This window comes from Jaculus jaculus, chromosome 8, assembly GCF_020740685.1.
Source record: "Jaculus jaculus isolate mJacJac1 chromosome 8, mJacJac1.mat.Y.cur, whole genome shotgun sequence".
Classification (NCBI taxonomy): domain Eukaryota; kingdom Metazoa; phylum Chordata; class Mammalia; order Rodentia; family Dipodidae; genus Jaculus; species Jaculus jaculus.
The window spans coordinates 17,467,501-17,494,085 of NC_059109.1; the positions used below are offsets into that span (position 1 = coordinate 17,467,501).

Genomic DNA, 26,585 nt, shown 5'->3' on the forward strand with positions numbered 1-26,585 from the left:
GTAAATAGGCTAAGAAATGAAGTGGGAGAATCAGCCCTTGTGATTGGACCAATCAGGGAAGACTCTTCAGAAAGTGCAGCCAGACTGGGTAACAGCATGCAGTCACTGGAGCCCTTTGGTCTGTACTCGAGAGTGGAACCATGCATTATGGCCAGAGCAGCATCGGATCAAAAGCTCAGTAGAGGGCTGGAGAGATGGCTTAGCGGTTAAGCGCTTGCCTGTGAAGCCTAAGGACCCCGGTTCGAGGCTCGGTTCCCCAGGTCCCACGTTAGCCAGATGCACAAGGGAGCGCACGCGTCTGGAGTTCGTTTGCAGAGGCTGGAAGCCCTGGCGCGCCCATTCTCTCCCTCTCCCTCTATCTGTCTTTCTCTCTGTGTCTGTCACTCTCAAATAAAAAAAAAAAAAAAAAAAAAAAAAGCTCAGAGAACAAACCAAATGCTTATTTTATTTAGAAGTCAATTAACTAGCTCCCATGAAGAAGATATCATCCAAACACATGCAGAGTGATGGCTGTGTCTGCATGGGTCTGTGTGTGTGTGTCTGTGTGTGTGTGTGTGTATCACACATATTGAAAAACAAACCCTAAACTGGGGTGGCTAACCTACGCATTTAATCCCAGCACTGGGAGGCAGAGGAAAGAGGATCACTGTGAGTTCAAGGCCACCCTGAGACTGCATAGTGAATTCCAGGTCAGCCTGGGCTAGAGCTGAGACCCTACCTCAAAACACCAAAAAAAAAGTAACGTTTTAAATTTCATTTTTATTTGGAATCAGAGAGTGAGAGAAAATGGGCACACCAGGGCCTCTTGCGACAGAACCCCAGGTGCATGCACCACTTTGTGCATCTGGCTTTATGTGGGAACTGGTGCATCAAACCCAAGCCAATAGGCTTTGCAAGCTAGTGCCTTTACCATCAAACCATCTTCCCTGACCAAACCCTGGCATTTAGTGACCATTATAATCTAACTACTTTGCCCACATTTATTCTTGTAAGACATTAATCATGTGAGGGTTTCTTGTACCCAGTTTACAGAGAAAAACCAGAGACTGAAGAAGTTAAATGCCTTTCTCCCAGGATGCTTGCATATTAAGTGCTCCATCCAGTCTCTCCCTCATTTCTCCTTGCTGTCAACACTTTTCCTGTAGGTTCTAAGGGGGCGGGGGTGTATTCAGCCTTAAGGGAGGAAAGCCTATAAACAGGTGACATCAGAATTAGGTACTTGGAACTCTGGTGGTGAATAGAACAATTCAAAATGTCTGCCTTTGATACTGCATGCCCAGTTCTCCTAGAACCACCTGAGCGAGGCTTGGGAGAGCTCTCCGTGTCTCCAGTGAGATCAGGAAAGCTCGGGTTCCTGAAGGGAATCCCCCAGGAATTTCACTGCATCCTGTCAGCATCCAGGGGCCTTTTGTGGTTAATAGTGATCCCCCCCAGCCCATCTCCAAGTGTGTGCATGTGAGCAGAGCGCTGTCATGCCAAGCATGGCCACTCACCTCCCACCCTTGCCCTGGACTCGGAGGTCTCATCTGCAAATGAAACTTGGTCTGTTCTAAGGTTTGTCCACATTTTCAACCTTCCCCCTATTTTGCTTCATGAGGAAAAAAAAAAAATCCTCACCTTAATATACTGACCATAGGCAGGTGATAGATATTTCATGGTTCCCAAACCTCTGCACTGAGGAAAACCAACTCTTACCTCACCACCTCCTTTGTCTACAGAGACTTTAGGGATGTATTGGAAAGTTGAAAACCAAGACCACCTCTGACCACTTGAGAAGGATGCTATTTTCCCAGCACAAGCAACACCACTTGAAAGTCACTTGTTCTACTTTTTGCTTGATCTGTGATTCTTTTGTCTCCTCAATCTTCCTACTTACAGGAAGATTCCTTTTTGTAAAGAAAAAAAAAAAGATGCACTCAACCAAAGTGAACCTTACTTTCTCATTTGGGTTTTGTTTTGTTTTGGGGCTTTTTGTTGTTCATTTGGTTCGGGTTTTGTTAATTTTTAATATTATTTATTTATTTATCTATTTGAGAGACAGAGAAAGAGGAAGATAGAAAATGTGCACATCAGAGCTTCTAGCCACTGCAAACGTACTCCAGATGTATGCACCACCTTGTGCATCTGGCTTACATGGGTGCTAGGGAATTGAACCTGGGTCCTTAGGCTTCGCAGGCAAGTGCTTTAACTACTAAGCCATCTCTCCAGCCCAGGTTTGGTTGTTTTTGTTTCTTTTTTAACATTTTATTTATTTATTTAACAGAGAAAGGGGGAGAGAGAGAGAATGAATGGGCACATCAGGCCCTCCAGCCACTGCAATGAACTCCAGATGCATGTGCCCTATTGTGCATCTGGCTTATGTGGGTCCTGGGGAATCAAACCTGGGTCCTTTGGCTTTGCAGGCAAATGCCTTAACTGTTAAGCCATCCCTGCAGCCCCTGGGTTTGGATTTTTGGAGCAAGATCTCACTATGTAACCCTGGCTGTCCACTACCCTCTGCTTCCAGAGTTCTGAGATCACAGGTGGGCTCCGCCATGCCTGGCTCCCGTTCGTTACGTGCCGTCCATTATTCTGGCCTCTGGATGGGTTCTGTGGCCATCCGTCCATGCCCTTTTGTCTTTATCCCTTACTTTTTTCTTTCTGCCCATGGACTCACTCTGCCAAGGGTTTCTACACACTGCATTGGTCTCTCTCCAGTGACACCTGTTTTGAATGATGGACATGATTGCACACAGTCAAGGACATGAGTAGCTGTGTCCGAAACACAATATTTTCTCTTCTACGTCTAGGTTTCAACAGCCTTCGATGACAAAAGGCTGGAAAGCCCCTCAGGGGCTCCATGCTCTGGGAGAGAAAGTGACGAGCTGGGAGCCAACCGAGGTGGGTTCAGACCTCGGCCTCGGGGGGTCACTAGCTGTAGCTCCCAGCTCCAAGCTCCCATCTCCACCGAAAATGGGTTCAAAAGCTCTATGGTTTGCACTTGGCTCATGACCAAAGAAGGTACTTCTAAACCCGAGCCAGGCTGACCACATAATAAACTTGGAAAGGGTAGAATATATTGGTATTTTGTTTATTTCTAAACAAACTCCCATCAGTGACCTACTTTAAAAAAATATATTAAATAAAAGGTCAGTCCAGCCACTGGTGACTATTCCTAAGGGCACCTCCTTCAGCAGTTCATAGTACCCAATGAGGTGGCATCCCAGCTGCCTTTGCCTAGAGAAGTCAGAGCCCTGTTCCTGAGAATGTGTGACCCAGCAGCATGGTGGTAGAAATGCCCACAAGATGATGGTCCTGCTATGCCCAACACAGAACAGCTTAGACAAAGGGGCCTTCCTCCTCCGCATGCTCCTCCGTTGCCTCCTCAGCGTGGAAGGCTTCCTTCTAAGTCCCCAGGGCCAAGAGGACAGGAGCAAGCGCGTTCTTCTCTGGGCTCTGCCATTCCTGGAATGAACGACCTTGTCAAAAACAGAAAATCACAGCTTTAATACAAGTTGCAAGACACAAATACTTGACATTTGCATATATGAATTTGCACTTTAAAGAAAATTTTTTAGTATTTTCTTATTTATTTATTTGTGAAAGAGAGTGTGAGAGAGAGAGAATGGGCATGCCAATTCCGCTAGCCACTGCAAGCAAACGCATGCACCACCACGTGCATCTGGCTTACATGGGTTCTGGGGAGTCAAACCTGGGTCCTTAGGCTTTGCAGGCAAGTGCCTTAACCACTAAGCAATCTCTCCAGCCCTGAATTTTCTCTTTAGTGAGCAATAAGCTCCTCTGGTAGAGCCCAGTTGGCAGGTGAACAGTAGTTTTTTTTCCTCATAAGCCACTGGGGAACCAAGGTACGTGCCTTCTTCTGTCGTCTACAGACATGGAGTTGCAGACCTTATCTTTTTTTTTCTATAAAATAGTGTAGATATCTTTACTTTATTCAGATCCAAAAACACAGTACCTATTTACATCTTGCATATCCTCCAGAGAAAGGTAAAATTTCCATTTATTCTAATGAAGACCTCCGACACAATATCCAGTTAGCAAATTTCATGGCCTTGGCACCAGGAAATCAAGACTCCCTTCACCGCATCGTTGAGGCAGCAGTTGGTGATCTCCTGTAACTCAGGCTGGGCTTAAGCTTGCAATGTAGCCGAGACTAACCCAGGTGCTGGAATTACAGGTGTGCGCATCACACCCGACATGGACTGTTTCCTCTCAAGCGTAACCCCTCTTGGAAAAGCGCCATCTCTGTACAAGGCCCTGGGCAGATGCTGGAACCCGCAGTGGCTGCTGGGAAGTTACATACTCAAGTGCCTCTATCTGCATCCCTGTGTTTATGTCTCTGTCGCTCTATGTGTTTTGGTCAGTTCTGCATTCCTGAGTCCCTCGATCTACCTCTCAGCCTCTCTCCTTACCGCCCTGTCTCTTGAAGTCTTCCTATGAATGTGGGGGCCTTGATGTGAGTATTTCTCCCTCTCTGATCTTTTCTCTCCAGACCCAGAAGGCCGTCAGCACAAAGGTTTGGAAGAGGGGAGCCAGCATACGGCTGGGTATCTGGGTGGTTCTCCTCCAGCTCTGACTTACCATGGCCCTCTGTCTTTGGGTCTCTGGGTTTATTTCCTGGGTGGCTGTCTTCTCTTACCTAGCTTCTGGTTCTCTGTTCACCTCTACCTCAAGGCTTCTCCCAAAGAGTGTTGATCATAATTTCTTAATCTTTTAAGATGATAGCAAGGAAATGGGCTACAGTAGAAAAGGGGGGGGGATAGCGCTGATATTATATATGGTGTCTTGGAGGTGAATAAAATAAGGAGGCACAGAATGGAGGGGAATGGGTTAGAAGAGGGGCGTCTCTGTTCAGCCATCTTAAGTTCATCCAGAAGATTCACACATGCCTTCTCAGATATGTGTGACTATTTTACAGGAACAAAAATAATTCAAGGGCTGGGGAGATGGCTCAGCAGTTCAGGCACTTGCCTGCAAAGCCTAAGGACCAGAGTTCGATTCTGCAGTACCCATGTAAAGACAGATGCACAAGGTGGTGCATGCATTTGGAGTTCGTTTGCAGTGGTTAAAGGTCCTGGCATGCCCATTCCCTCTCTGTATCTGCCTCTCTCTCTGGCGAATAAATAAATTAAATTAATATTTAAAAAATAATTCAGTAACCCAAAAATTATAAATGTGAATACATTTTTCTAACTATAACGTGGTAAGACTAGATCCTATAAGAAGGTCAAAAAAGATATATTTCTAATTATAATTAATGAACTCAGAAAAGTTTTTGAAAGAAAATGTGAGACATATTACACATGGAGACTCTCTTGCTTGACACCCACCTTCTATGCTGGGCATACAGCCTGGTTGGTTAGCTTGGCCCTTTGGTGGGACGGCAAGAGAATTCAGAAGAAAGGTCCTGCTGGTGACAAAATAGAATTACACTTATCATTCCCAGTTTGTTTGCAGCTATTGCAGTGACTTAAGGCTGACGGGGAGTTTTTGTTGCCCTTCCATTTCATTCCTCTCTCTCCTGCTTATGTTAGTACTGCTCACGACGTAGGAATGGCTGGTGTAAGAGGTCCTTCTCCAAACCAAGCTGGAACTGAGCAGGAAGCCTCCTCCTCCTCTCCCCCCCCCCCCCTCCTCCTCCTCCTCCTCCTCCTCCTCTTCCTTGTCCTCTTCCTCCTCCCTGCTGGCTAGCTGTCATAGTGCTGGAAAGGGCTATGCAGCCTGCTAGAGGAGGAAAATCATCAATAGTCTTAACCAGCAGTCAACCCTGCATGACACGCAACCAGCCACACAAGATTTGCCTACTAATGCGTGACTATTACGTGGCTAACCAAATCTGGTTGGATTTTAGGGGCACTCCACATGAGAGAATTCATGCCTGGTACTGAAACCAACCTAGTCAAAGGCATCTATGTCTGGGAAGGGCACAGGGTCTAAGAGGAGATGCTACTATTGTTTGGCTAAATGGATATGTTGTGCCCATCAAATTGCCCTCTAAATATTGATTTTCAGCCAGGCGTGGTGGTGCATGCCTTTAATCCCAGCACTCGGGAGGCAGAGGTAGGAGGATCACTGAGAGTTGGAGGCCACCCTGAGACTCCATAGTAAATTGCAGGTCAGCCTGAGCTAGAGTGAGACCTTACCTCGAAAAACCAAAAAATAAATAAATAAGTGAATATTTATTTAGTTATTTATTTATTTCCATGCCTACGGATTGGTGCTGCTGTCACTTTTGGTCAGAAAAGCTTCTTTTGGCAGATGGCAAAACTTTGAGTCGCCCATTGGTAGGGAGACTCAAAACTCATGAAAGTGCTCAGAAGAACTGACTGTTGAGTGATCGGCGCTAAACAGACATCTCTACCGTGGTCTTCAAGACTCAGGAAACGTTGCAGAAGGGGTAGTGGAAAGAATGTCAGAGCCAGGCTGGAAAGACAGCTGAGTGGTTAAGGCACCTCCCTGTGAAGCCTAAGGACCTAGGTTCAGTTCCCCAGTACCCATGTAAGGCAGATGCACAAGGTGGTGCATGTGTCTGGAGCTCAGTGGCTGGAGGCCCTGGCACACCCACTCTCTATCTTCCTCTTTTTATCTCTCAAATAAGTAATAAAATATTTTTTAAAATGTGAGAGCCAAAGGATGAGAAGAAGGGCTTTTGCCATTGTATTCATGGTCCACTGTCATTACCCAAAGACCAGAATTAGCATTCGGTCATGGATTGGGGAAGAGGGGGGAAAAGACAACAAATAAAAGAATTGTTAGAAAGAAGGGGTTCATTGGAAAGGGAAAGGAGATCATGATCAAAACACATGATGCACATGGATGGAAATGCTAAATAAAACTTTTCTAAGGAGAGAGAGGTCCAGCTGGGTGGGGGGCATGCCATTAGTCCCAGCATTCCAGTACTTGACAGACAGGGACAGTCCGCTCCTGCCACACTAGGAAAACAATCGCTTGCTCTCTGTTCCTGGTGGATGAGTTAGTCTCTGTTCGTGTATCAGTAAGTGTGCTGCCTCTTTTAGGCAACTGTACCTAAAACCCACCTAAAAGATAACCTTCATACACATGCGTATCGCGGAAGGGTGGGTGGTACCCAGCTCTCAGGCTGAAGTAAGAGGTTCCCTGTGAGCCTGAGGCCAGCATGGGGTGAGGGTGAGTTCCGGTCAGCCTGGGCTAGAGTGAGACACTGCCTCAGGAAATAGAAAACAAGAACAAAGAAAGCGATGGGGTTGGAGAGATGGCGCAACAGTTAAGGTACTTGCATGCAAAGCCTAACGACCTAAATTCAGTTCCCCAATACCCATGTAAAGCCATATGCAAAGTGATACCTGCATGTGGAGTTCGTTTGCAGAAGCTAGAAACCCTGGAGTGTACATTCTTTCTGTCTTTCTCTCTTCTCTCTCTTTCTCTCTGCTTGCAAATAAATAAATAGATGCTTTAAAAAACAAAAAGCTGGGTGTGGTAGCGCATGCCTTTAATTCCAGCAGTCAGGAGGTAGACGTAGAAGGATTGCCATGAGTTCAAGGCCACCCTGAGACTACATAGTGAATTCCAGGACAGTCTGAGCTAGAGTGAGACCCTACCTCAAAAAACAATAAATAAATAAACTACTTAATTAAATAAATAGAATAAAATAAAAAAGAAAGAGATCCTTTTCCACCATGGCCTTGTCCCTCTATGGGCAAAAGGGGGGAGGGGACACAGACAGACATTCAGACAGACCAACATGGGTCTCAGTCCTTAAACAACTCCTTATCAGCTGGTCTGTGAACTCGTCAATGTCAAAGTCTCTTCCTATCCACCCTCGCAGGATATGCATGTGTACAAAGGTTATCTTTTAGGTCTGTTTTATGTACAATTGCCTCAAAGAGGCAGTACATTTATTGACACGTGAACACAGGCTAACTCATCCATCAGGTGTAGAATGAAAATGTTTGCTGTGCTCCTGTGGCCCCTCTGCAGTCACTGCCATGGGAAGTGAGTTAAATCTGGACTACAGGGCTAGAGAGATGGCTCAGCAGTTAAGGCACTTTACTGCAAAGCCTAACAACCTGGGTTCAATTCCCCAATACCCATGTAAAGACAGACGCACAAGGTGGTACATACATTTGGAGTTCATTTGCAGTGGCAGGAGATCCTAGTGTACCCAAGCTCGCTCGCTCTCTCTCTCTCTCTCTCTCTCTCTCTCTCTCTCTCTCTGTGTGTGTGTGTGTGTGTGTGTGTGTGTGTGTGTGTGTATCTGTCTGTCTCTTTCAAATAAATACATAAGCCAGGCGTAGTAGTGCATGCCTTTAATCCCAGCACTCTGGAGGCAGAGGCAAGAAGATTGATATGAGATCAATTCCAGATCAACCTAGGCTAGAGTGAGACCTCATCTCAAAAAAAAATCAGAAGTAAATAAATAACTTAAAAAAAAAAATCTAGATTGCTTCCCAGAGATCAGAAGTCTTAACAAGAGAAGACAAATAACATGCCTGCCTCCATCTTTTGGTGGTGGGGGGTGGTAAGAAAGCCAGTTACAGGCAATGACCTAAAGCCATGGAGTAGGATGAAGGAAGGCTTCCAAGGAGGACACATGGATACAGCCCTTAGACCAGGGTTCTTAATCTGCCCACTCAATAGAATCATGGCAGAGCTTAACACACATGCTTAGATCCTGTCCTGCAGAGTTCCTGATTTCATTTTTCTTGAGGGAGGTCTGAGCCATAGTATTTCTTTTCAACTCCCTAGATGTTTCTGAGGCTTAGCCCCCATTGAAAACCCCTGCTATAAGCAATTAACAACTGGATACCGTGGGCTGGGCATCATAATTCATGGCAGAACCAAACAACAGAAGTGGGCCAAATGACTGCTTTCCCTTGGCACTGAAGGACAAACTTTCCTATGGTGGCCTGCATGGGTCAAAACTGAGTACACATAAGGAAATCAGCAGTGCTCCCTTGGGAGGGCTTGGGAGATCCAGGCTGTCTCCTGAAGAAGCCAACAAGCCCTGCCAATGCTAAAGTGCTTTAGGGAAGCAGGTAAATAGCTCTCAACCTTGGCTAAACATTAGAATTTCCTGAGGAACTTTGAAAGCCTCATAAACCTAGAGGCTGGGGAGCCAGCCATATGAACATGAGGACCTCAGTTTGAATCTCCTGCATATATGCAAATGTCAGGTGGGTATGGTGACCCACCTGTAGTGTGCATGTACATAAAGGCCAGGTGGGCATGGTGGCCCAGGAGACAAAGATGGCATCCCTGAGGCAAGATGGCTAACTAACCTATCTGAGTCCACATGCTCTGGGTTCAAGTGAGAGACCCTTTCTCAATAAATACGGAGGAGAGTGATTAAGGAAGACACCTCTGGTCTCCATACACTCATACACACACACACACACACCTGCACACATGTGCCCACATACATATGAATGCCATACACAAATGCATATACACATATGCATGCAAAAAAAAAAAAAAGAAAAACTTTCTAAACCCAGATCAACACTCATGGTTAACATCATAGTTCCAAGCTGCCATGTTGGTTACAATTGAGTTGAGAACCACTCCTTTAGATAATTATGCATTCATGGGATGGAGAGATGGCTCAGCGGTTAAGGCACTTGCCTGCAAAGCCAAAGGATCCAGGTTCAATACCCCAGTGCCCAGGTAAGCCATATGCACAAGGTAGCCCATGCATCTGGAGTTCCTTTATAGTGTCTGGAGGCCCTGGCACACCTATTCTCTTTCTCACTATCTACCTCTCTCTCAAATAAATAAATAAAAATAAAATATATACTGATTTGATCATGCTCATTCTCAGTATTTTTTTTTTCCCCTTTTAAAGGAATAGAAAAAAGTCAGCAATCATCCAGATATGGAATACTAAGGACTAGGAACAATGTCAAAGCTTAGTTAAGAATAAGACCAAAAGGAATAGGAAAAGAAAGGGAAGAAAAAAGAATGAAGAGAGAAAGCCGGGCATGGTGGCACACACCTTTAATTCCAGCACTGGGGAGGCAGAGGTAGGAGGACCACCGTGAGTTTAAGGCCACTCTGAAACTACATAGTGAGTTCTAGGTCAGCCTGGGCTAGAGCGAGAGCCTACCTTAGAAAATAAAAAATCAGAGGTAGGAAAGAGAGCAGAAAGGAAGGTATGGGGAGGGGCTGAAGCTGTGGCTCAGTGGCTAAGGTACACACTTACTTGAAAAGCCTGAGGCCCCAGGATTCAATTACCCAGTACCCATGCAAAATCAGATGCACAAAGTGGTGCATGGATCTGGAGTTTATTTGCAGTGGCCAGAGGCCCTGGTGCATTCACAGTGTCTCTCTCTCTCTCTCTCTCTCTCTCTCTCTCTCTCTCTCAACAAATAAAATATTTTTTAAAAAATGGATATAATGACGCATACCTTTAATCCCAGTGAGTTCTAGACCAGCCTGGGACTACAGAGTGAATTCCAGGTCATCCTGGGCTAGAGTGAGACCCTACCTTTAAAGAAAAAACAAAAACAAAAAGGGGGTGCTGGAGAGATGGCTTAGCAGTTAAGGCGTTTGTTTGTGAAGCCTAAAGACCCAGGTTCAATTTCCCAGGACCCACATAAGCCAGGTGCACAACGTGACACATGCGTCTAAGTTTGTTTGCAGCAGCTGAAGGCCGTGGCATGTCCCTTCTCTCGCTCTCTCTCTCTCTCTCTCTCTCTGCCTCTTTCTCCCCCCCTTTCAAATAAAAATAAATTTGGAAAAATAAAAGGGGGTGTTGGCAATGCTACTGCTCAGGGCTAAGGTGGTCTGGCCTGGAATGACCGTCACTGTGCAGTATGCATTTCCTGTAGCAGCAGCATGCAGCAGTCGCTGTCCATCTTTGCACACATTGGCCGGGGCAACTCTGAACGGCCTCTTTTCTTGCTGTTGGGTCTATTCTCAAGTCAACCTAAACCCCCTTTGCTGACATTTAAACCTATCCAGTGCTTCTCTCACTCACTGCAGCTTTGCCTTACAGTGCATGGTTCCCAAACTATAGAAATGAAGAAAGATGGGCTGGAGAGGCTCAGCAGTGAAGATGCTTGTCTGCAAAGCCTAAGGTCCCAGGTCTGATTTCCTAGTACCCACATAAGCCAGATGCAAAAGGAGGCACATGCGTCTGGAGTTTGTTTGCAGTGGCTGGAGGCCCTGGCATGCCCATTCTCTCTCTCTCTCTCTCTCTCTCTTCCACTTCCGTTCTCTCCCCACCTCCAAATAAATAAATGAAATATTAAAAAATAGAGAAATGAAGAAAGTTAAAGGTCATGTGACAGTCTAACCTCCTATTTGCCACAGCCCTGAGCCTATACAATTCCAGTAACCACAGAACGTGGCCCTGCTTGATAATCAAGCTACTAAGAAGTTCTCTGTAGGGTCAGAATGTGTTTCCCTAAATTTCCCTAAAATTTTCATACTTTGCATGTGTCCCGACTGACGGGAGTCACTGGCTGGCTGTCATCAGAACCTGAGACTCCTCATCTCCTTCCATTTCCCTCGGTCATCACCTCCTTTGTGCTTTGAGGTCCAGACCGCCTACATCTGCCATCTTGCCATTCACCTCTAGGTGCATTTAAGCTAAGTGCCGTCCCTTTGTACATGGTCCCCGTCCTTCAAAAGAATCTCAACAAGCCAGGACTACACTTCTGAACCCCAGTGCTGTGGGGAGCAGAGACCAGGAAATTGCTAGGACTCACTCAGACAGAATGTTCCAGAACCAGTAAGGAACTGGCTCAAAGAAACAAGGATGAATGACGGAGTAGGACATGATGTTCTCCTCTGGCATCCACGCAAGCACATGCGGGACACACGCATCTACACACACATGCGTATACACCACACATGCACTCACAGAAAGAAAGAAAGAAAGAAAGAAAGAAAGAAAGAAAGAAAGAAAGAAAGAAAGAAAGAAAGAAAGAAAGAAGGAAGGAAGGAAGGAAGGAAGGAAGGAAGGAAGGAAGGAAGGAAGGAAGGAAGGAAGGAAAGGAGGGAGGGAGGGAGGAAGGAAGGGAGGGAGGGAAGGAGGGAGGAAGGGAAGAAAGAAAGGAGGGAAGGAGGAAGGAAGAGAGGGTGGGAGGGAAGGAGGGAGGAAGGAAGGAAGAAGGGAAGGAGGGAGGGAAGGAGGGAGGGAAGGAGGGAGGAAGAGAGGGTGGGAGGGAAGGAGAGAGGAAGGAAGGAAGAAGGGAAGGAGGGAGGGAGAAAAGACGGATGTAAACAGCTAAAAGAGGCACTGGAGAAAATTCCATACCACAAAGGATTAGGATGTCTATTTTGCCCTCTTGTTATCTTGTCAGATACAAAACTAAAGTATTTTACCTCTGATATCCTTGAGACCCACTTCACAGAGTTGACTCGCTCCTTTAAGGCTTCTCTTATCTGGAGATACAACGAAAGGATTTGATTAAGAGATTGTAAGACAGGAATACATGTGCTTCTCCTAACAAACGTTGTGGAATGACACGTTACCAGCTGTGTCTTTCTGGTGGGATATGGAGTGATCAGTAGCTGGTGGAGCGGGCTGGAAAAAGGTAGAGAGGTGGAGAGGAGCCAGAGAGGCATAGCTAGACCCAGCAGCTAAGAGTTGTACTTTGCTGCAAGCTTGAGGATTATAAGTAAATAAATAAAATAAAATAATTAAAAGAAATAAATATATTTTATAAATAGCTTTGGCATTACTTTTGGAACTACTAAAACAGTCAATCATGTCCCCCAGTTTGCCAATTATTCAAACCTCTTGCCAAGGAATTATAAGTACTAGACAGAAATCTAGGTGTAGTGGCTCACACCTTTAATCTCAGCACTCAGGAAACTGAGGTAGGAGGATTGCTGTGAGTGTGAGGTCAGGGCTGACCTAGTGCTACAGAGTGAATTCCAAGTCAGTCTGGGCTAGAGTGAGACCCTACCATGAAAACAACCCCCCCCTCCCAAAAAAAGGAAAAGAACAATGAGCTGTAGAGATAGTTCAGCACTCAAGACGTTTGCTGGCAAAACCAAAGGACCCAGGTTCAATCCTCCAGTACCCATGTAAAGCCAGATGCACAAGGTGGCACATGCATCTGGAGTTCATTTGCAATGGCTAGAGGCCCGGACGTTCTCTCTCTCTCTCTCTCTCTCTCTCTCTCTCTCTCTCTCTCTCTCTCTTCCTCTCTCTCTCTAAAATAAATAAATAAAATATTTTTAAAAAAAGAACTTTACAAGATAGCAATGGTCCAGAACCAAGGAGATGATGATGAGGATGGTGAAGACATTATGTTTTATAATCTTGAAATGTTTGTCACCCCATTATCTCATTTTACCTGGAAAATAACCCTGAATGATAAATATTATTACCCCATTTACAACAGAGGAAAGTAACACTCTAAGACTACATGACTTCCAAAGTTTATCAGCTGCCAAGAGAAGCAGTTGGGACTTGAATTCATGTCCCCTGCCTTCCTCACTGAGTCGCCTGATGACAACAGGCTTGATTCCTTCCCTTTTCTCTTCTGCTGTGAAAACAAAACAAAACACAAAAAATGTTCTTCATTCTCCAAAGTCTGGCCTACCTTCTGTCTTCACATTTATATAGAAAAAAAACCTCCAGTCTGTAAGCCAAAGTAAACCCTTTCCTCCCACAAGCTGCTCTTGGTCGGGTATTTTCTGCCAGCCATGTAAAGGTGACTGCAACACTATTGTAAATTGAAAATAGTGTGAGTCAAAATGACATGGAATACACCTCACTCACTGAACACAGCTTACTAAGCAACTCATTAGAGTGTCGGCTGTTTACCACTGCGGTCACAAGGCTGGCTTGGAGCTATGGGCAGCTGTCACTGCTCAGCCTGGTGACAGACTATGGGAGTGGGTAACAGTAGACCAGAAAAATACCAAAATCCAGAGTAAATTTGCCACTGGATATACATCACTGTCGCACCACTGTGAGCTCAAAACTTCATGAGGCGAAGCTTTGTAAGATGGGAGCCATCCAGACATAGAAAGTGGCTCTCTTTTACTTCTGAATCATTTTTACTGGGTTGGCGTAGGGTAGCGTCCTCATAGGAAAATGTGAGGACCACTGTGAAATTCCTCCCGTCGATGTTTGCTTGCTAACTTCACAATAGCATGGAATTAAGAGTTAAACTCTACCGCGATGGTGGGGTGTTGGTTTCCTTTTGATATTGTTGCTTTTCATCGTTTTTTAAATGGATGTGCTTTTTTTTTTTTTTAACTGAGAAAGTAGTTTCACCAACATCAGAAAGGGTTGTGCTCTTTGCTTATGCCAGGAATCATCACAGTGCCGGGAACCTGGGCACTATCAGAACCCTAAAACGACGCTGGGTATTTTGTTCATTCCCTTCACCAGCAATCGTGGAGCCTGAAGCCCTTCCAGGAGGACGGCAGGAGCTCACTCCTCTCACCATCCCTGAGGCCAGGGTGCAGCTGTGTGCCCTGGGATCAACCAATCAGAACCAGGAATGCAAAACAGCACACACCAGTGGGCCCTGGCATGCAAGTCCACATGTGTGCCCCCCAACCCCAGAAGCACCAACGATTCCATCTGAAGCACTTTCTGCTTAACACTGGCCTGTTGAGCTGTGCCATTTTAGCCCAATAGAGAAAACGGTGTCCCTCACGCAGCAGTTAGAGTAAGGTCTCCAAGCCAGGGAGACGTCTCCCCAAACATGGTACTGTGAGATCTCAGGAATCCTTTTTCTGCCACACTGGGTGTCTGTAGAGATCTCCAGAAAGCTACTCCATCAGTCTGAGTCTGTGTCTGAGTCTTAGTTTTTTATCTGTTAAACAGAAAATAGTAATTCCCGAGATTCTCTAACATTTTATTTTTTATTCATTTATTTGTTTATTTATTTGAGAGAGAGAGAATGGGCACACCAGGGCCTCCAGCCACTGCAAACGAACTCCAGACACATGTGCCCCCTTGTGCATCTGGCTAGCGTGGGTCCTGGGGAATTGAACCAGGGTCCTTTGGCTTTGCAGGCACACTCCTTAGCCACTAGGCCATCCTTCCAGCCCCCAAGGTTCTCTTAAGATTGTGAGCTGATGTACGTAAAAAGCTTAACCCCGTGAGAACTTGAAAGCTGGCAGATGTCCCCAGCGTTGAGAAGAGCAGGCACGTGCTGCCCCAGTGTCTTCACACACAACTGAGGCAAAACATTCCCTAAGCAGTCTCCTGGACTAAATGCTTCAGGACAAGGGCAGGCAAAGCAGATAAAACAATAACACATGGCGTACAGTACCTTTGGGTCCAGGATCGTTCCAAACACCAGGATGAAGAAACCCTGTGGAAAGAAGGCAGGAAGGAGAAACCGTCACCGAACAATGGTGATTGCAGTAACAAATACCAGTACCCACCAGTTCCATTACTATTCTAGCAAGAATAAAACGATTTCATTCAGTCTTGTCATTTCCTATTTAAGGCCACAACACCTAGATTTATTCATTCAATGTGGTCTTCCAGCCAGGCATGGTGGCGCACGCCTTTAATCCCAGCACTCAGGCGGCAGAGGTAGGAGGATCGCCATGAGTTCAAGGCCACCCTGAGACTACATAGTGAATTCCAGGTCAGCCTGGGCTAGAGTGAGACCATACCTCAACAAACCACACACACACACGTGTGTGTGTGTGTGTGTGTGTGTGTAATGTATATGGTCTTCCATAATGTGGCCACTGTTCAAGACATTCAGGATACCTCAGTAAAGCAAACAAAATTAAGTCCCTTCTTGGAAACCTCAGATTGAGTGCTGGAGAGATGGCTAAGTGGTTAAGGAGCTTGTCAGAATAGACAAAGGACCCAGGTTTGATTCCCTACTACCCACTTAAAGCCAGGTGCACAAGGTAGCACATGTGTCTTGAGTATATTTGCAGTGGCCAGAGGCCCTAGTGTGCCCGTTTCTCTCTATATATTTGCCTCTCTCTCTCAAATAAATAAATAAAATGCTAAAAATAAAAAGGTTTGTTTTTTTTTTTTACATAAACAGAAAGAAAGAAAGAAACCTCAATGAGAGCAAAATGGAAATGTTCCTTTCAGAGTAAAGTGCCACAAAGACAACGGTGAGGAAGAGACTTGCTGTCCCTGAATAGCAATGAGGACATAAGCAGGTGCTGTGCTGCCCAAAATCTCAGCTCACCCCTACAGAAAAAACAAAAACCCCACAAAGCAGACAGTTCTCCGCTGCTATAATCCATTTAGAGATTTGTTGTTGCTGTTGTTGTTGTTCTGGGTGTTTTTGTTTTTCAAGGTAGAGTCTCACTCTAGCCCAGGCTGACCTGGAATTCACTCTGTAGTCTCAGGGTGGCCTCAAACTCACAGCGATCCTCCTACCTCTGCCTCCCGAGACCTGGGATTCAAGGCGTGCGCCACCATGCCAAGCCCATTTAGAGACACTGGTTGTTTGTTTGTTTTTTACTTTTTCCTCGCACATACTGACACAAAACCTCCCTGGAAGAAGGAGAAGGCAAAGAACAGTCTCGTATTCTAGAGAAGAAAAGGCAGATCAGAAACCTAACCTCCAGGGAAAATGGACCAGTGGTTCAAGGGGCTTGCTTGCAAAGCCTACTGACCAGAGTTCAATTCCCATGCTACCCACAAAAGCCAAATGCAAAAAGTGACACAAGTGCCTGGTATTGTTTTCCAGCAGCAAGATATCCTAGCACACCCATGCACACACACCCATACACGCACACTGAGCAATTCTCCAGCCCATAAATGTCCCTCTTACAAAGGGGCTTGGAACAAAACTAGCCCAGCCTAGTTTTAGTACTGTCTTTTAATTTTTTATCAGAAGCTAAATGAAATTGGTCCAGAAATTAAGTTAAAGATCTTGGAACCGCAATTCCAGCATATTTCCTCTACAACACCTATGTGTGTTTTGAGCTTCTTATGTGGAACTGGGGATTGGACTCAGAGCCTTGGGCATGCCAGGTAAGCACGTCACTACTGACCTGTATCTGCGGCTGCGATGACTTTAGTTTTTACCCTGATTCTATGTAGCCCCCCATCTGTGACAGGGATATACTCCATTGAGACCACTTTTTAGGGACTACAGAAATGTCTCCAGAGTTAAATGGGCTTTCTGAGCAAGCATGACGGTATGAGGGAGCCTGAAACTGGCTGAGTTTGAATCTCCAGAACCCACGTAAACGACTGGCTGCGGCCATGTGCACCAATAACCATAGTCCCGCAAAGGAGGGCGGAGATCAGGGGAGCCCCGCCCCACAGCCCGGGGCTGCTGAGAAACAGCAGCTGCGCTGTCCACAGGAGACTCAGGTCCAACAAGAACAGAAGAGCGATGGAGCAGGAAACTAGACTCCGACCCCCCTACCCCAGGCAATCACGTAGCGCACACAGAATGTATACACACACATACGCACACCACATTACCTATGTGCACCCTTGACTGCACCACACACATATTACACATACGTGCACACCTGTATACACCATTTATACATGCACACCTTCATACGCCCCCATACACACCACATTACACACACATGCACACCTGCATATACCAGACACACACCTTACACATGCATGTACACCTACAAACACCCACTCACACTACACACATGCGCACCTGAATATAGTACACACACACATTACACACATGCTTACCATCATACACCACACACACACACGTGCACACTGGCATACCCCACACACCCCACGTCACACACACATGCGTACCCCTAACCCCCTTCACAAACATAGCAAATGATAGACGAATAATAAAGTGATTCATTTTGAGGAGATACAACCTGGACTTTCAATTGAATTTATTTCATTGTAAGTCTATACAATTTAATTTTACTGACAGCTGTGTTTAAAACCAGCTTTCTAAATTCTTTTGTTAATACTTTTTTAAAAATTTAATTGCAAGCAGCAAGAGAGAGGAAGAGAAATAGAATGGATGCACCAGGGCCTCTAGCCCCTGCAGACAAACCAGATGCATGGGACACTTTGTGCATCTACCTCTACGTGGACACTAAGGAATCAACCTCAGGTCGTTAGGCTCTGCAGGCAAGTGCCTTAACCACTGAACCAGCTCTCCAGCCCTAAATTCTTTTTTCTTAACTTTTGTTGTTTATTATTTTTATTTATTTATTTGAGAGTGACAGACACAGAGAGAAAGAGGCAGATAGAGAGAGAGAGAGGATGGGCGCACCAGGGCCTCCAGCCACTGCAGAGGAACTCCAGACGCGTGCGCCCCCTTGTGCATCTGGCTAACGTGGGTCTTGGGAAATCGAGCCTCGAACCGGGGTCCTTAGGCTTCACAGGCAAGCGCTTAACCGCTAAGCCATCTCTCCAGCTCTCTAAATTCTTAAACCATAAGTCAGTCAGCTCCCATAGCTGGTCTAAGCCAGAACAGCACCGCCTAGAAGCAGACCAGCGTGTGGCACTCACGCATGCCCCATTTGGGAGCTGCCACCTGCCGGGGGGCAGGGGAGCAAGGGGCATTGTCATCGCAAGGGCCCATCCTGCTCCGTGCCCAGAGTCAAGGTAGCAAACAAGCTCAATTTCAAGTTGATCTGGTCATGGCAGCTGAAAGTGCTCATGGCATCACAACCCAGGTGTTCACAGTGTGATTCAAAACAAGCCTCCCAAGGGAGGTAACCCTGCGGGAGCCAAGGTGAGGAACTGCTCTGGTGGGACAGGCTCTCCTGGAGGGGGTGTGAGCAGTGTTTGGACTATGCTGACCTGAATTTAGGGAAACTGGGCTTTACCTCAGCCTTGTCAACAACTAGCTTGAAAAACAGGTGTAAGGAATAATCATAGGTCTAAATGTAGGGCACAAGTAAGACTTTCTTTGGAGATGCAAAACAGTAGAGATGAAAATTGTAAGTCACACCTTATCATTATTGGTTTTGTTCTCCAAGATATCCACATGTTTACTGTAACGTGAAATCTCTTGTATTTACGTCTTAAAAAGGTAAAATGAGTAGGTAGATGCTGGACTTGACGTCTCCACTATCAACTGGATAAAATATTTACTTGAAAATGGATTTAATGGCTACCACATATGGTCATGGGGGAAAAAAAAATCAAAAGAAATGGTTTAAGGCCTTTTGGAACCTAGAAGCTTTCTTTCTAATTAATTTTATCTATATACTTAATATGAACATATAAGAGCTACAGAGTAGTCTCCATAGTTAAGTCACTTGACTGAAAAGCCAAAGGACAAAGGGTCAATTCCCCAGGACCCACATAAGCCAGATGCTCAAGGTGGCATATGCATCTGGAGATTGTTTGCAATAGCTGAAGGCCCTGTCACATCCATTCTCCCTCCCTCCCTCCCTCCCTCCCTCCCTCTCTCTCTCTTCCTCTCTCTCTTGCTCTCTCTTTCTCTATCTGCTTCTTTCTCTCTTAAATAAATAAAATAAATAAATAAATAAAAATTTTAAAAAATATAAAACTTTAGCTCATTGGTATACTATAACAAGAAAATGCTGAAAATTAAAAAGAAGGCAAATATCAAATAAGGAAACTAGCAGATATTAGAGAGAGCCACAGTAGGGCTGAGAAAATAGCTTAGCGGTTAAGGTGCTTGCTTGTGAAGCCTAAGGATTCCCCAGAACCCATGTAAGCTGGATGCCGAAGGTGGCATACGCATCTGGAGTTGGTTTGCAGTGGCTAGAGGCCTTGGTGTGTCTGTCCTCTCTACCTACCTCTCTCTCTCATGAATAAAAATAATAACAAGACCCACAATAACATTCTAGGGTATATTTTATTTGGGGTTTGCTTTTTCTTTGTTTGGGGTTTTTTGTGTCTGTTTTGGGGTTTTTTTTGTTTTGTTTTGTTTGTTTCAGGTAAGTTCTCATTCCAGGCTAATCTGGAAGTCATTCTGAAGTCCCAGGCTGGCCTTGAACTCACAGGAATCCTACCTCTGCCTCGCTGAATGCCTAGGGTACATCTTTAAGTGAGAAAACTAGTTACATAATAATACATTGATGATTTTAATCCCTATAGTATGTAAAACTACATTTTAATTAGCATGGAAAACTAAGCAAAGATACACATGAAACTGAACATTGCTTAATTTAGACAAATGTGATAAGAGTGAAAAGAAACTACCTTTAATGCCTCTTTATAAAGCTTCACTTATTAAAATAAGATGGTACCCATTGGTAACTAAAATTCTAAGTGGTAGGAAATATGATAAGTGTAAAATTTTAATACTTCTACTCACGAACCTAAATTTTCAAAGAGATATCATTTTTTAACTTCTAAATAGCAAGGGCTCAGCCTTGTAGGAAGAATTTATGATTTTCAGATCATTTTTGCCCTTGACACTCTCTCATCCATCATTTTACTTCAATTTCTAGGCAATTCTATACAATAGCTCCCCTGTGTTCACTTTACGTATGAGAAAAACATCCTTGAAAAAGTTGAATAATTATTTGAAGAGAATACTGCATATTGTTAGTCAATTCCAATCTGGGCTTTTTAGTTAGCTAGCTAGCTAGCTAGTTAGCTAGTTAGTTATCTGAGAGAGTGGGTGCATCAGGGCCTCTTACCACTGAGAATGAACTCCAAATGCAACTGCCACATTGTGCATCTGGCTTTACGTGAGTATTGGGGAATCCAACCAAGGCCAGCAGGATTTGCAAGCAAGTGCTTTTAACCACTGAGCCATCTCCCCATCCCGGAAAGTTGGGTTCTTCTGGAACAAAACTTAATTTTCTTACTCAATTTCTATTCCATCGTCTTTTGATCTCATGGGCTCCTGATCACAAGCCCCCTCCCCATATTCCCATATTCTTCTTTCTGTCACTGAATCTCTCAGAGCCAGCTTACCTGGAATGCATTAAGCAAGGAGAAGGTAATGTGGAAAGCCATGGAGTGACCATCGATGACCGTGGCTATGCCAAATCCCCAGGTCAGCCCGAGCAGCGGTGTGAGGATGGCAATGTTCTTACAGATCCTCACGATGGCTCTCACTTCCTGGAACATGGAACTGCCTACGGCAACTCTCTGCGTCCTGATGACAACCAGTGTGACCGTGACCAGGTTCACTACCACGATGGCCAGAGCTGGGACCACAAAGGCCAAGAGGGCCTTGGTCAAGTCCCAGTTAAGCCAGCAAGCCTCAGGCCGTAGGTAGCCTTTTCTGGGCTCAGTGACAGCGACCGTGATGAAAGCAATGACCAGAGGGCACCCGTAGCCCACTGAAAAGAGAGAGGCCACCAGGAACGACTTGGGCAATGTGTGGAAAACAATGAGAATTCCATAGAGGATGAGGAGTGCCTTGGCGAGCATCCAGAAAAACACAGAAAGGTAAAAGAAATGAACAAAAAATGTGGCCGCCACACATCCGTCGTGGTGTGTCAGTGAGCCACTGAGAAAGGAAGCCACAATGAACCACACGTCGGCCATCAGCAAGGTGGCTGCAATGTTAGCGATGCACAGGTGACGCAAATAGGAGATCTCTGTCTTCGTCACCTGACTCCAGACCACGGCCTCGATGGTCAAACAAATGACCAGACTGCAGATGGAAATGCCCAGGCCTATGTACGTGATATAAACCAGAGTCGGGCTTGCTAGGGTGTTGGGGGACATAAGAATGGAGAAAGAGGTGAACAATTGGCTCGGCCGACATTTGCAGGCAGCTTGCTGCGAGTCTTCTTGGAGCATTTGACAGGGCCCCCGGTCCCATCTGCTCTCCAGGGCGTGCCAGCCAACACACTGTGACTTCGTCTCTTCTGACTTGCTGATCTTTTCAAAAATCAGGGAGATTCTTTTAAGCTCCTTGGGCAAAATGACAGACAGGACAAGCCCGTTCACAGTGGTGTTTTCCAAAAGACTGGCTTCCAGGATAGCCCCAAGAGTTGGCAACGCAATGCTGACAGCCTGAGACGGAGAAGGCACCCTCCGAAGTTCCTCTACGCCGAGCAGCACCCTTCCGGAGATGAAGCCACTGGCGTCACTGACTCGCATTGAGAAGGTGAAATTCCTTTCAGGGTGATCTCCAGACACGATGGCGCCCATGGTGTGAATGAAGACATGCGATATGTTGATGGGACGTTGGTTCACCAACAGCTTTCCCGCAAACGAGTTGATGGAATGGAGCAGGACGCAGCTGCTGTTTCTGTCTGGGATGAAGGTCCAATTCGATACGCTTTTGCTGTTCAGAATGTGGTTGGCCATAGCGCTGTAACTCTGCCAATGAAGAACTGGCGTTAGAACTGAGCCACTGTCCAAAACTACTCATGCACTTAAGACTCACTTTATTTTTATTTTGTTTACTTATTTATTTGAAAGATAGAAAGAAGCATACACAAAGAGAGAGAGAATGGGCATGCCACAGCCTCCTCCCTCTGCGAATGAACTCTAGGCGCATGTGCCACTTTGTGCATCTGGCTTTATGTGGATATTGGGGAATGGAACCCCAGGCTGTAAGGCTCTGCAAGCAAGCACCTTTAGCCACTGAGCCATCTCTGCAGCCCCAAGACTCACTTTTACAAAGGTGGCCTCTGAGAACTTCCTAGAGATGCAGAATCTCAGGTCCTACCTCACACCTAAAGAATGAGAATTGGCCTCTTGTTTGTGTCCTCAAATGACATGCACAACAAACTTGAGGTGTCCAGGCATGGTGGTGCATGCCTGTAGTCCCAGGACTAGGGAGGGTGAGATGGGAGGATCAAGTGAGTTCAAGGCCAGTCTGAGACTAACTCCGGGTCAGCCTGGGTTAGAATGAGACCTTACATCAGAAAGCAAAAGAAAGAAGAAAGAAGAGAGAGAGGGAACAAGAAAGGAGAGAGAGAAAAAGAAAAAGAGAAAGAGAGAGAGAGACAAAGAGGAAGGAAAGGAGGAAGGGAAGGAGGGAGGGAGGAGGAAGGAAGGGAAAAGGGGAGGAAGCTGAGATAGAGGAGAAAGCTATAAGGGAGCTGCTTTGCTCTTCCTTCCTCACGTTCTTGCCAGAGACAGGCAGGCGGGCAGCCATTTCTACCCATGCTGCTGCACACGACAGACAAACTCACCATGTGCTCACGCTATCAGAGGACTCATCATATCCATTACGACCTAAGGGATTCCAACTATGCTGCAGGGCCCTGTACAAGAATTCTCTAGATTGGAGCTGGGCATGGTGGCGCACACCTTTAATCCCAGCACTCGGGAGGCAGAGGTAGGAGGATCGCCATGAGTTCAAGGCCACCCTTGAGATGACAGTGAATTCCAGGTCAGCCTGGGCTAGAGTGAGACCTTACCTCAAAAAAAAAAAAACACAAAACTCTAGATTAGAAATTAGCCCCGCAGACGCTGAATCTATTTTTGCTACCTACTACTTCAGACAGCAAAACCAAGAGAAATGAATCCAGTTCTTTGTGGCATTACTACAGCGCATAGATCTTTGTCTTTGCATTCAATTACTCCCCGAGTTAGCAGCTCTCGCTAACTCACAAATGTAAATAAGAACTCCTTCTCTGACATCCACCTTTAATCTCAGCACTTGGGGGGCAGGGCACAAAGGTAGGAGGATTACTGTCTGTCTGAGGCCAGCCTGAGGCTTCATGGCAAATTCCATGTCAGCCTGAGCTACAGCGAGATCCTGCCTCAATAAAAATAAATAAATAAATAAATAAAAGTTTTTCTCTGAGATGGACCTAAAATACTTCTTAAAAGGTGGGCTGGAAAGATGGCTTAGCGGTTAAGCACTTGCCTGTGAAGCCTAAAGACTCAGGTTCAAGGCTCGATTCCCCAGGACCCACGTTAGCCAGATGCACAAGGGGGTGCATGCGTCTGGAGTTTGTTTGCAGTGGCTGGAGTCCCTGGCATGCCCATTCTGTCTCTCTCTCTCTCTCTCTCTCTCTCTCTCTCTCTCTGTTGCTCTCAAATAAATAAATAAAAATAAATTTTAAAAAGTTGTCAATAGAAAAATATGCTTTGGGCTGGAGAGATGGCTTAGCGGTTAAGCGCTTGCCTGTGAAGCCTAAGGACCCCGGTTCGAGGCTCAGTTCCCCAGGTCCCACCTTAGCCAGATGCACATGGGGGAGCACGCGTCTGGAGTTTGTTTGCAGTGGCTAGAGGCCCTGGCGCGCCCATTCTCTCTCTCTCCCTCTATCTGTCTTTCTCTCTGTGTCTGTTGCTCTCAAATAAATTAATTAATTAATTAATTTTTAAAAAATTAAAAAAAAAAGAAAAATATGCTTTGGGTACTGGAGAGATTACTCAGCAGTTAAAGCAGGTAAAGCAAGCAGTTAAAGCGCTTGTCAGCAAAGGCTAAAGACCGGGGTTGAATTTCCCAGAACCCCCAGAAAACCAGAAATGCAACATGATGCACATGTCTGGAGTTCATTTGCAGTGGCTGGAGGCTCTGGCATGACCACCCCCCTGCTCTTTCATTGTCTCTCTACTTGCAAATAAATAATTTTTAAAAAATTAGGGGCTGGGGAAATGGCTTAGCTGTTAAGGCACTCACCTGAGAAGCTTAAGGATGCCGGTTCAACTCCCCAGGACCCACGTAAGCCACATGCACAAGGGGGCACATGTGTTTGGAGTTCGTTTGCAGTGGCTACAGGTCCTGGCATGCCCATTCTCTCTTTCTCTATATATCCCTCTTTCTCTCTCTATCTCTCGCTGTCAAATAAATAAATAAATAAATAAAATATCTAGCAAGGCGTGTTAGCACACGCATTTTATCCCAGTACCCAGAGGCAGAGGTAGGAGGATCGCCGTGAGTTTGAGGCAACCCTGAGACCACATAGTGAACTCCAGGTCAGCCTGGGCTAGAGTGAGACCCTACCTCAAAAAAAAAAAAAAAAAAATTAGGAGCAACTGGATAAAAGGCATGACTCCTCATCCCCCGGAAGCTCAGAGAACACAGTAACAATCCTGAGTTCCTGCCGCTGCGGGGCTCCTCTTCCTGACCCGCAAGGCCACTCACCTGCATCTTGGCCTCATCCACGTGCCGCGTCAGAGCTGCTGAGATGTTGTACAGGAGCTGCACGATGACAGCGAGGTTCCCCGGAATCCGGGGGGAGCGTTGGATGTTTTTAATGGCACAAGACAAGTCCGCTGGACACCTTCGCATCAGCTCACCTGCTATGGTCTCAGACTTCTTAGCATATACGTGTACATGCGTATTTTCTCGAAATGGACCTACTGAATATGAATTCTCCTAAGGTATGACCAAAATAAAGAAATTGTTATGACGCCATGTTTGTATTAAATACAAAAATATTTTTACTAAAAGTTAAGACAGACTTACTACATAGTTGTAGATTGCATGTTGATAGGGTTTCCCCCCGCCCCCATTTTTCCATTTTCCAAGTCACATCTACGATAAAATAACTTGACCAATACCAAGGTATATGATTCAAAAACCAAAAGTCCTAACATCCCAACTCCTTGCTCCCTAACCCTGCACCCTCCCAACAACAACTGTGATCTTTAGCATACCATTTCAGACCTTCCATTTGCATATATACTTCCTGTATTCCTTGCATAAGTATATAAATTCCTGTGGCTGTTTAGTTTTACTCTTCCCCAAAGGTAAGACATAAGACTCCAGTGCATTTCAAAAGTAGAAGTTCTAGGGCTGGAGAGATGGGTGAGTGGTTAAAGCACTTGCCTGCAACGTCTAAGGACCCAGGTTCCATTCCCCGGTACCCAGGTAAGCCAGATACACAAGGTAGCGCATGTGTCTGGAGTTCGTTTGCAGCAGGCGGAGGCCCTTGCCCTCCCATTCTTTCTCTCTGTTTCTCCAAGTAAGTAAATAATAAAATAAAGGATTTAAAAACATAGATGTTCTAAACTAGATTTAGGCATAATAAGAACACTGAGAAAGAATGAAATAGTGGTAGACAGAGTCAGGCTCTGAGTTCCACACTGTAGGCTAGAAGTTTCAAACTATAGCCCCAAGGTAGTCACCTCCTTTTATTTTAAATTAAAATTTCACTGGCTTTCAGGTGGCTAATTCCTTTATGATTGTTCATGTGGCTATTTTGACACTATAGAGTTTAGTAGTAATTATAGTAGGAGCCATGTGATCCACAAAAGCTAAAATATTTACTAGCTGGCCCTTTAAAAATAACATGTCCCCTGATCCTTGATTGAAAGGGCCCTTTCTCAGCCTTCTTCCAGACTAGGTCAGCCCATGGCCTAGCAGGCACGCGTACACAGCCCAGGTTCCTGTGCTAAGTGCACGAATTTTCCACTCAGCACTCCAGGTCCCTCCAGGATTGTATGGGGTTCTTGCCCACTCTGGTAGTTTAAATGTATGTCCCCCAATAGACTCAGGTGTTTGATTAAAGCTTGAAACTTGGATCTCCAGCCAACTGGCTAGAAGAGGTGACTCTGTGGGTGGATTTTGAGGTCCAGCCCTAAGGTGTATTTGGGGAGTGGATCTGATGTCTAGCCTAAAGCCACGTAGAGCAATCTGCGCTCTGCCTGGGTCCCTGCTGTTTGACTGCCTGTTTGTACTTGCTCGTGGTGCTGGCTGGTGGTGGGTTCTCTCTGCTTGGATCTCTTAAGAGAGAGCCAGCACCTTCCACCATTATGGAACTTCCTCTGGATCTGTAAATGGCAAATAAATCCCTTCCTCCTCTAAACTGTGCCTGGTTTGGATGTTCATCCCAGTGACACCCACCAGCATAGGGAT

The 26,585-nt window shown here is 45.6% G+C and overlaps 1 protein-coding gene across 1 annotated transcript in view; it reads right to left on the reverse strand.

Annotated features, from left to right (window-relative positions):
* Adgrf2 (adhesion G protein-coupled receptor F2) overlaps positions 1-26,585 on the reverse strand; it is a 40,162-nt gene that overhangs the window by 4,686 nt on the left and 8,891 nt on the right. Inside the window, exons 4-7 of the mRNA XM_012951172.2 lie at positions 24,870-25,103; positions 20,783-22,144; positions 15,225-15,266; positions 12,307-12,366 (exon numbers count right to left, since the gene is read on the reverse strand). Coding sequence (XP_012806626.2) covers positions 12,307-12,366; positions 15,225-15,266; positions 20,783-22,144; positions 24,870-25,103 — 1,698 coding nt within the window. The remainder of the gene's footprint in view (positions 1-12,306; positions 12,367-15,224; positions 15,267-20,782; positions 22,145-24,869; positions 25,104-26,585) is intronic.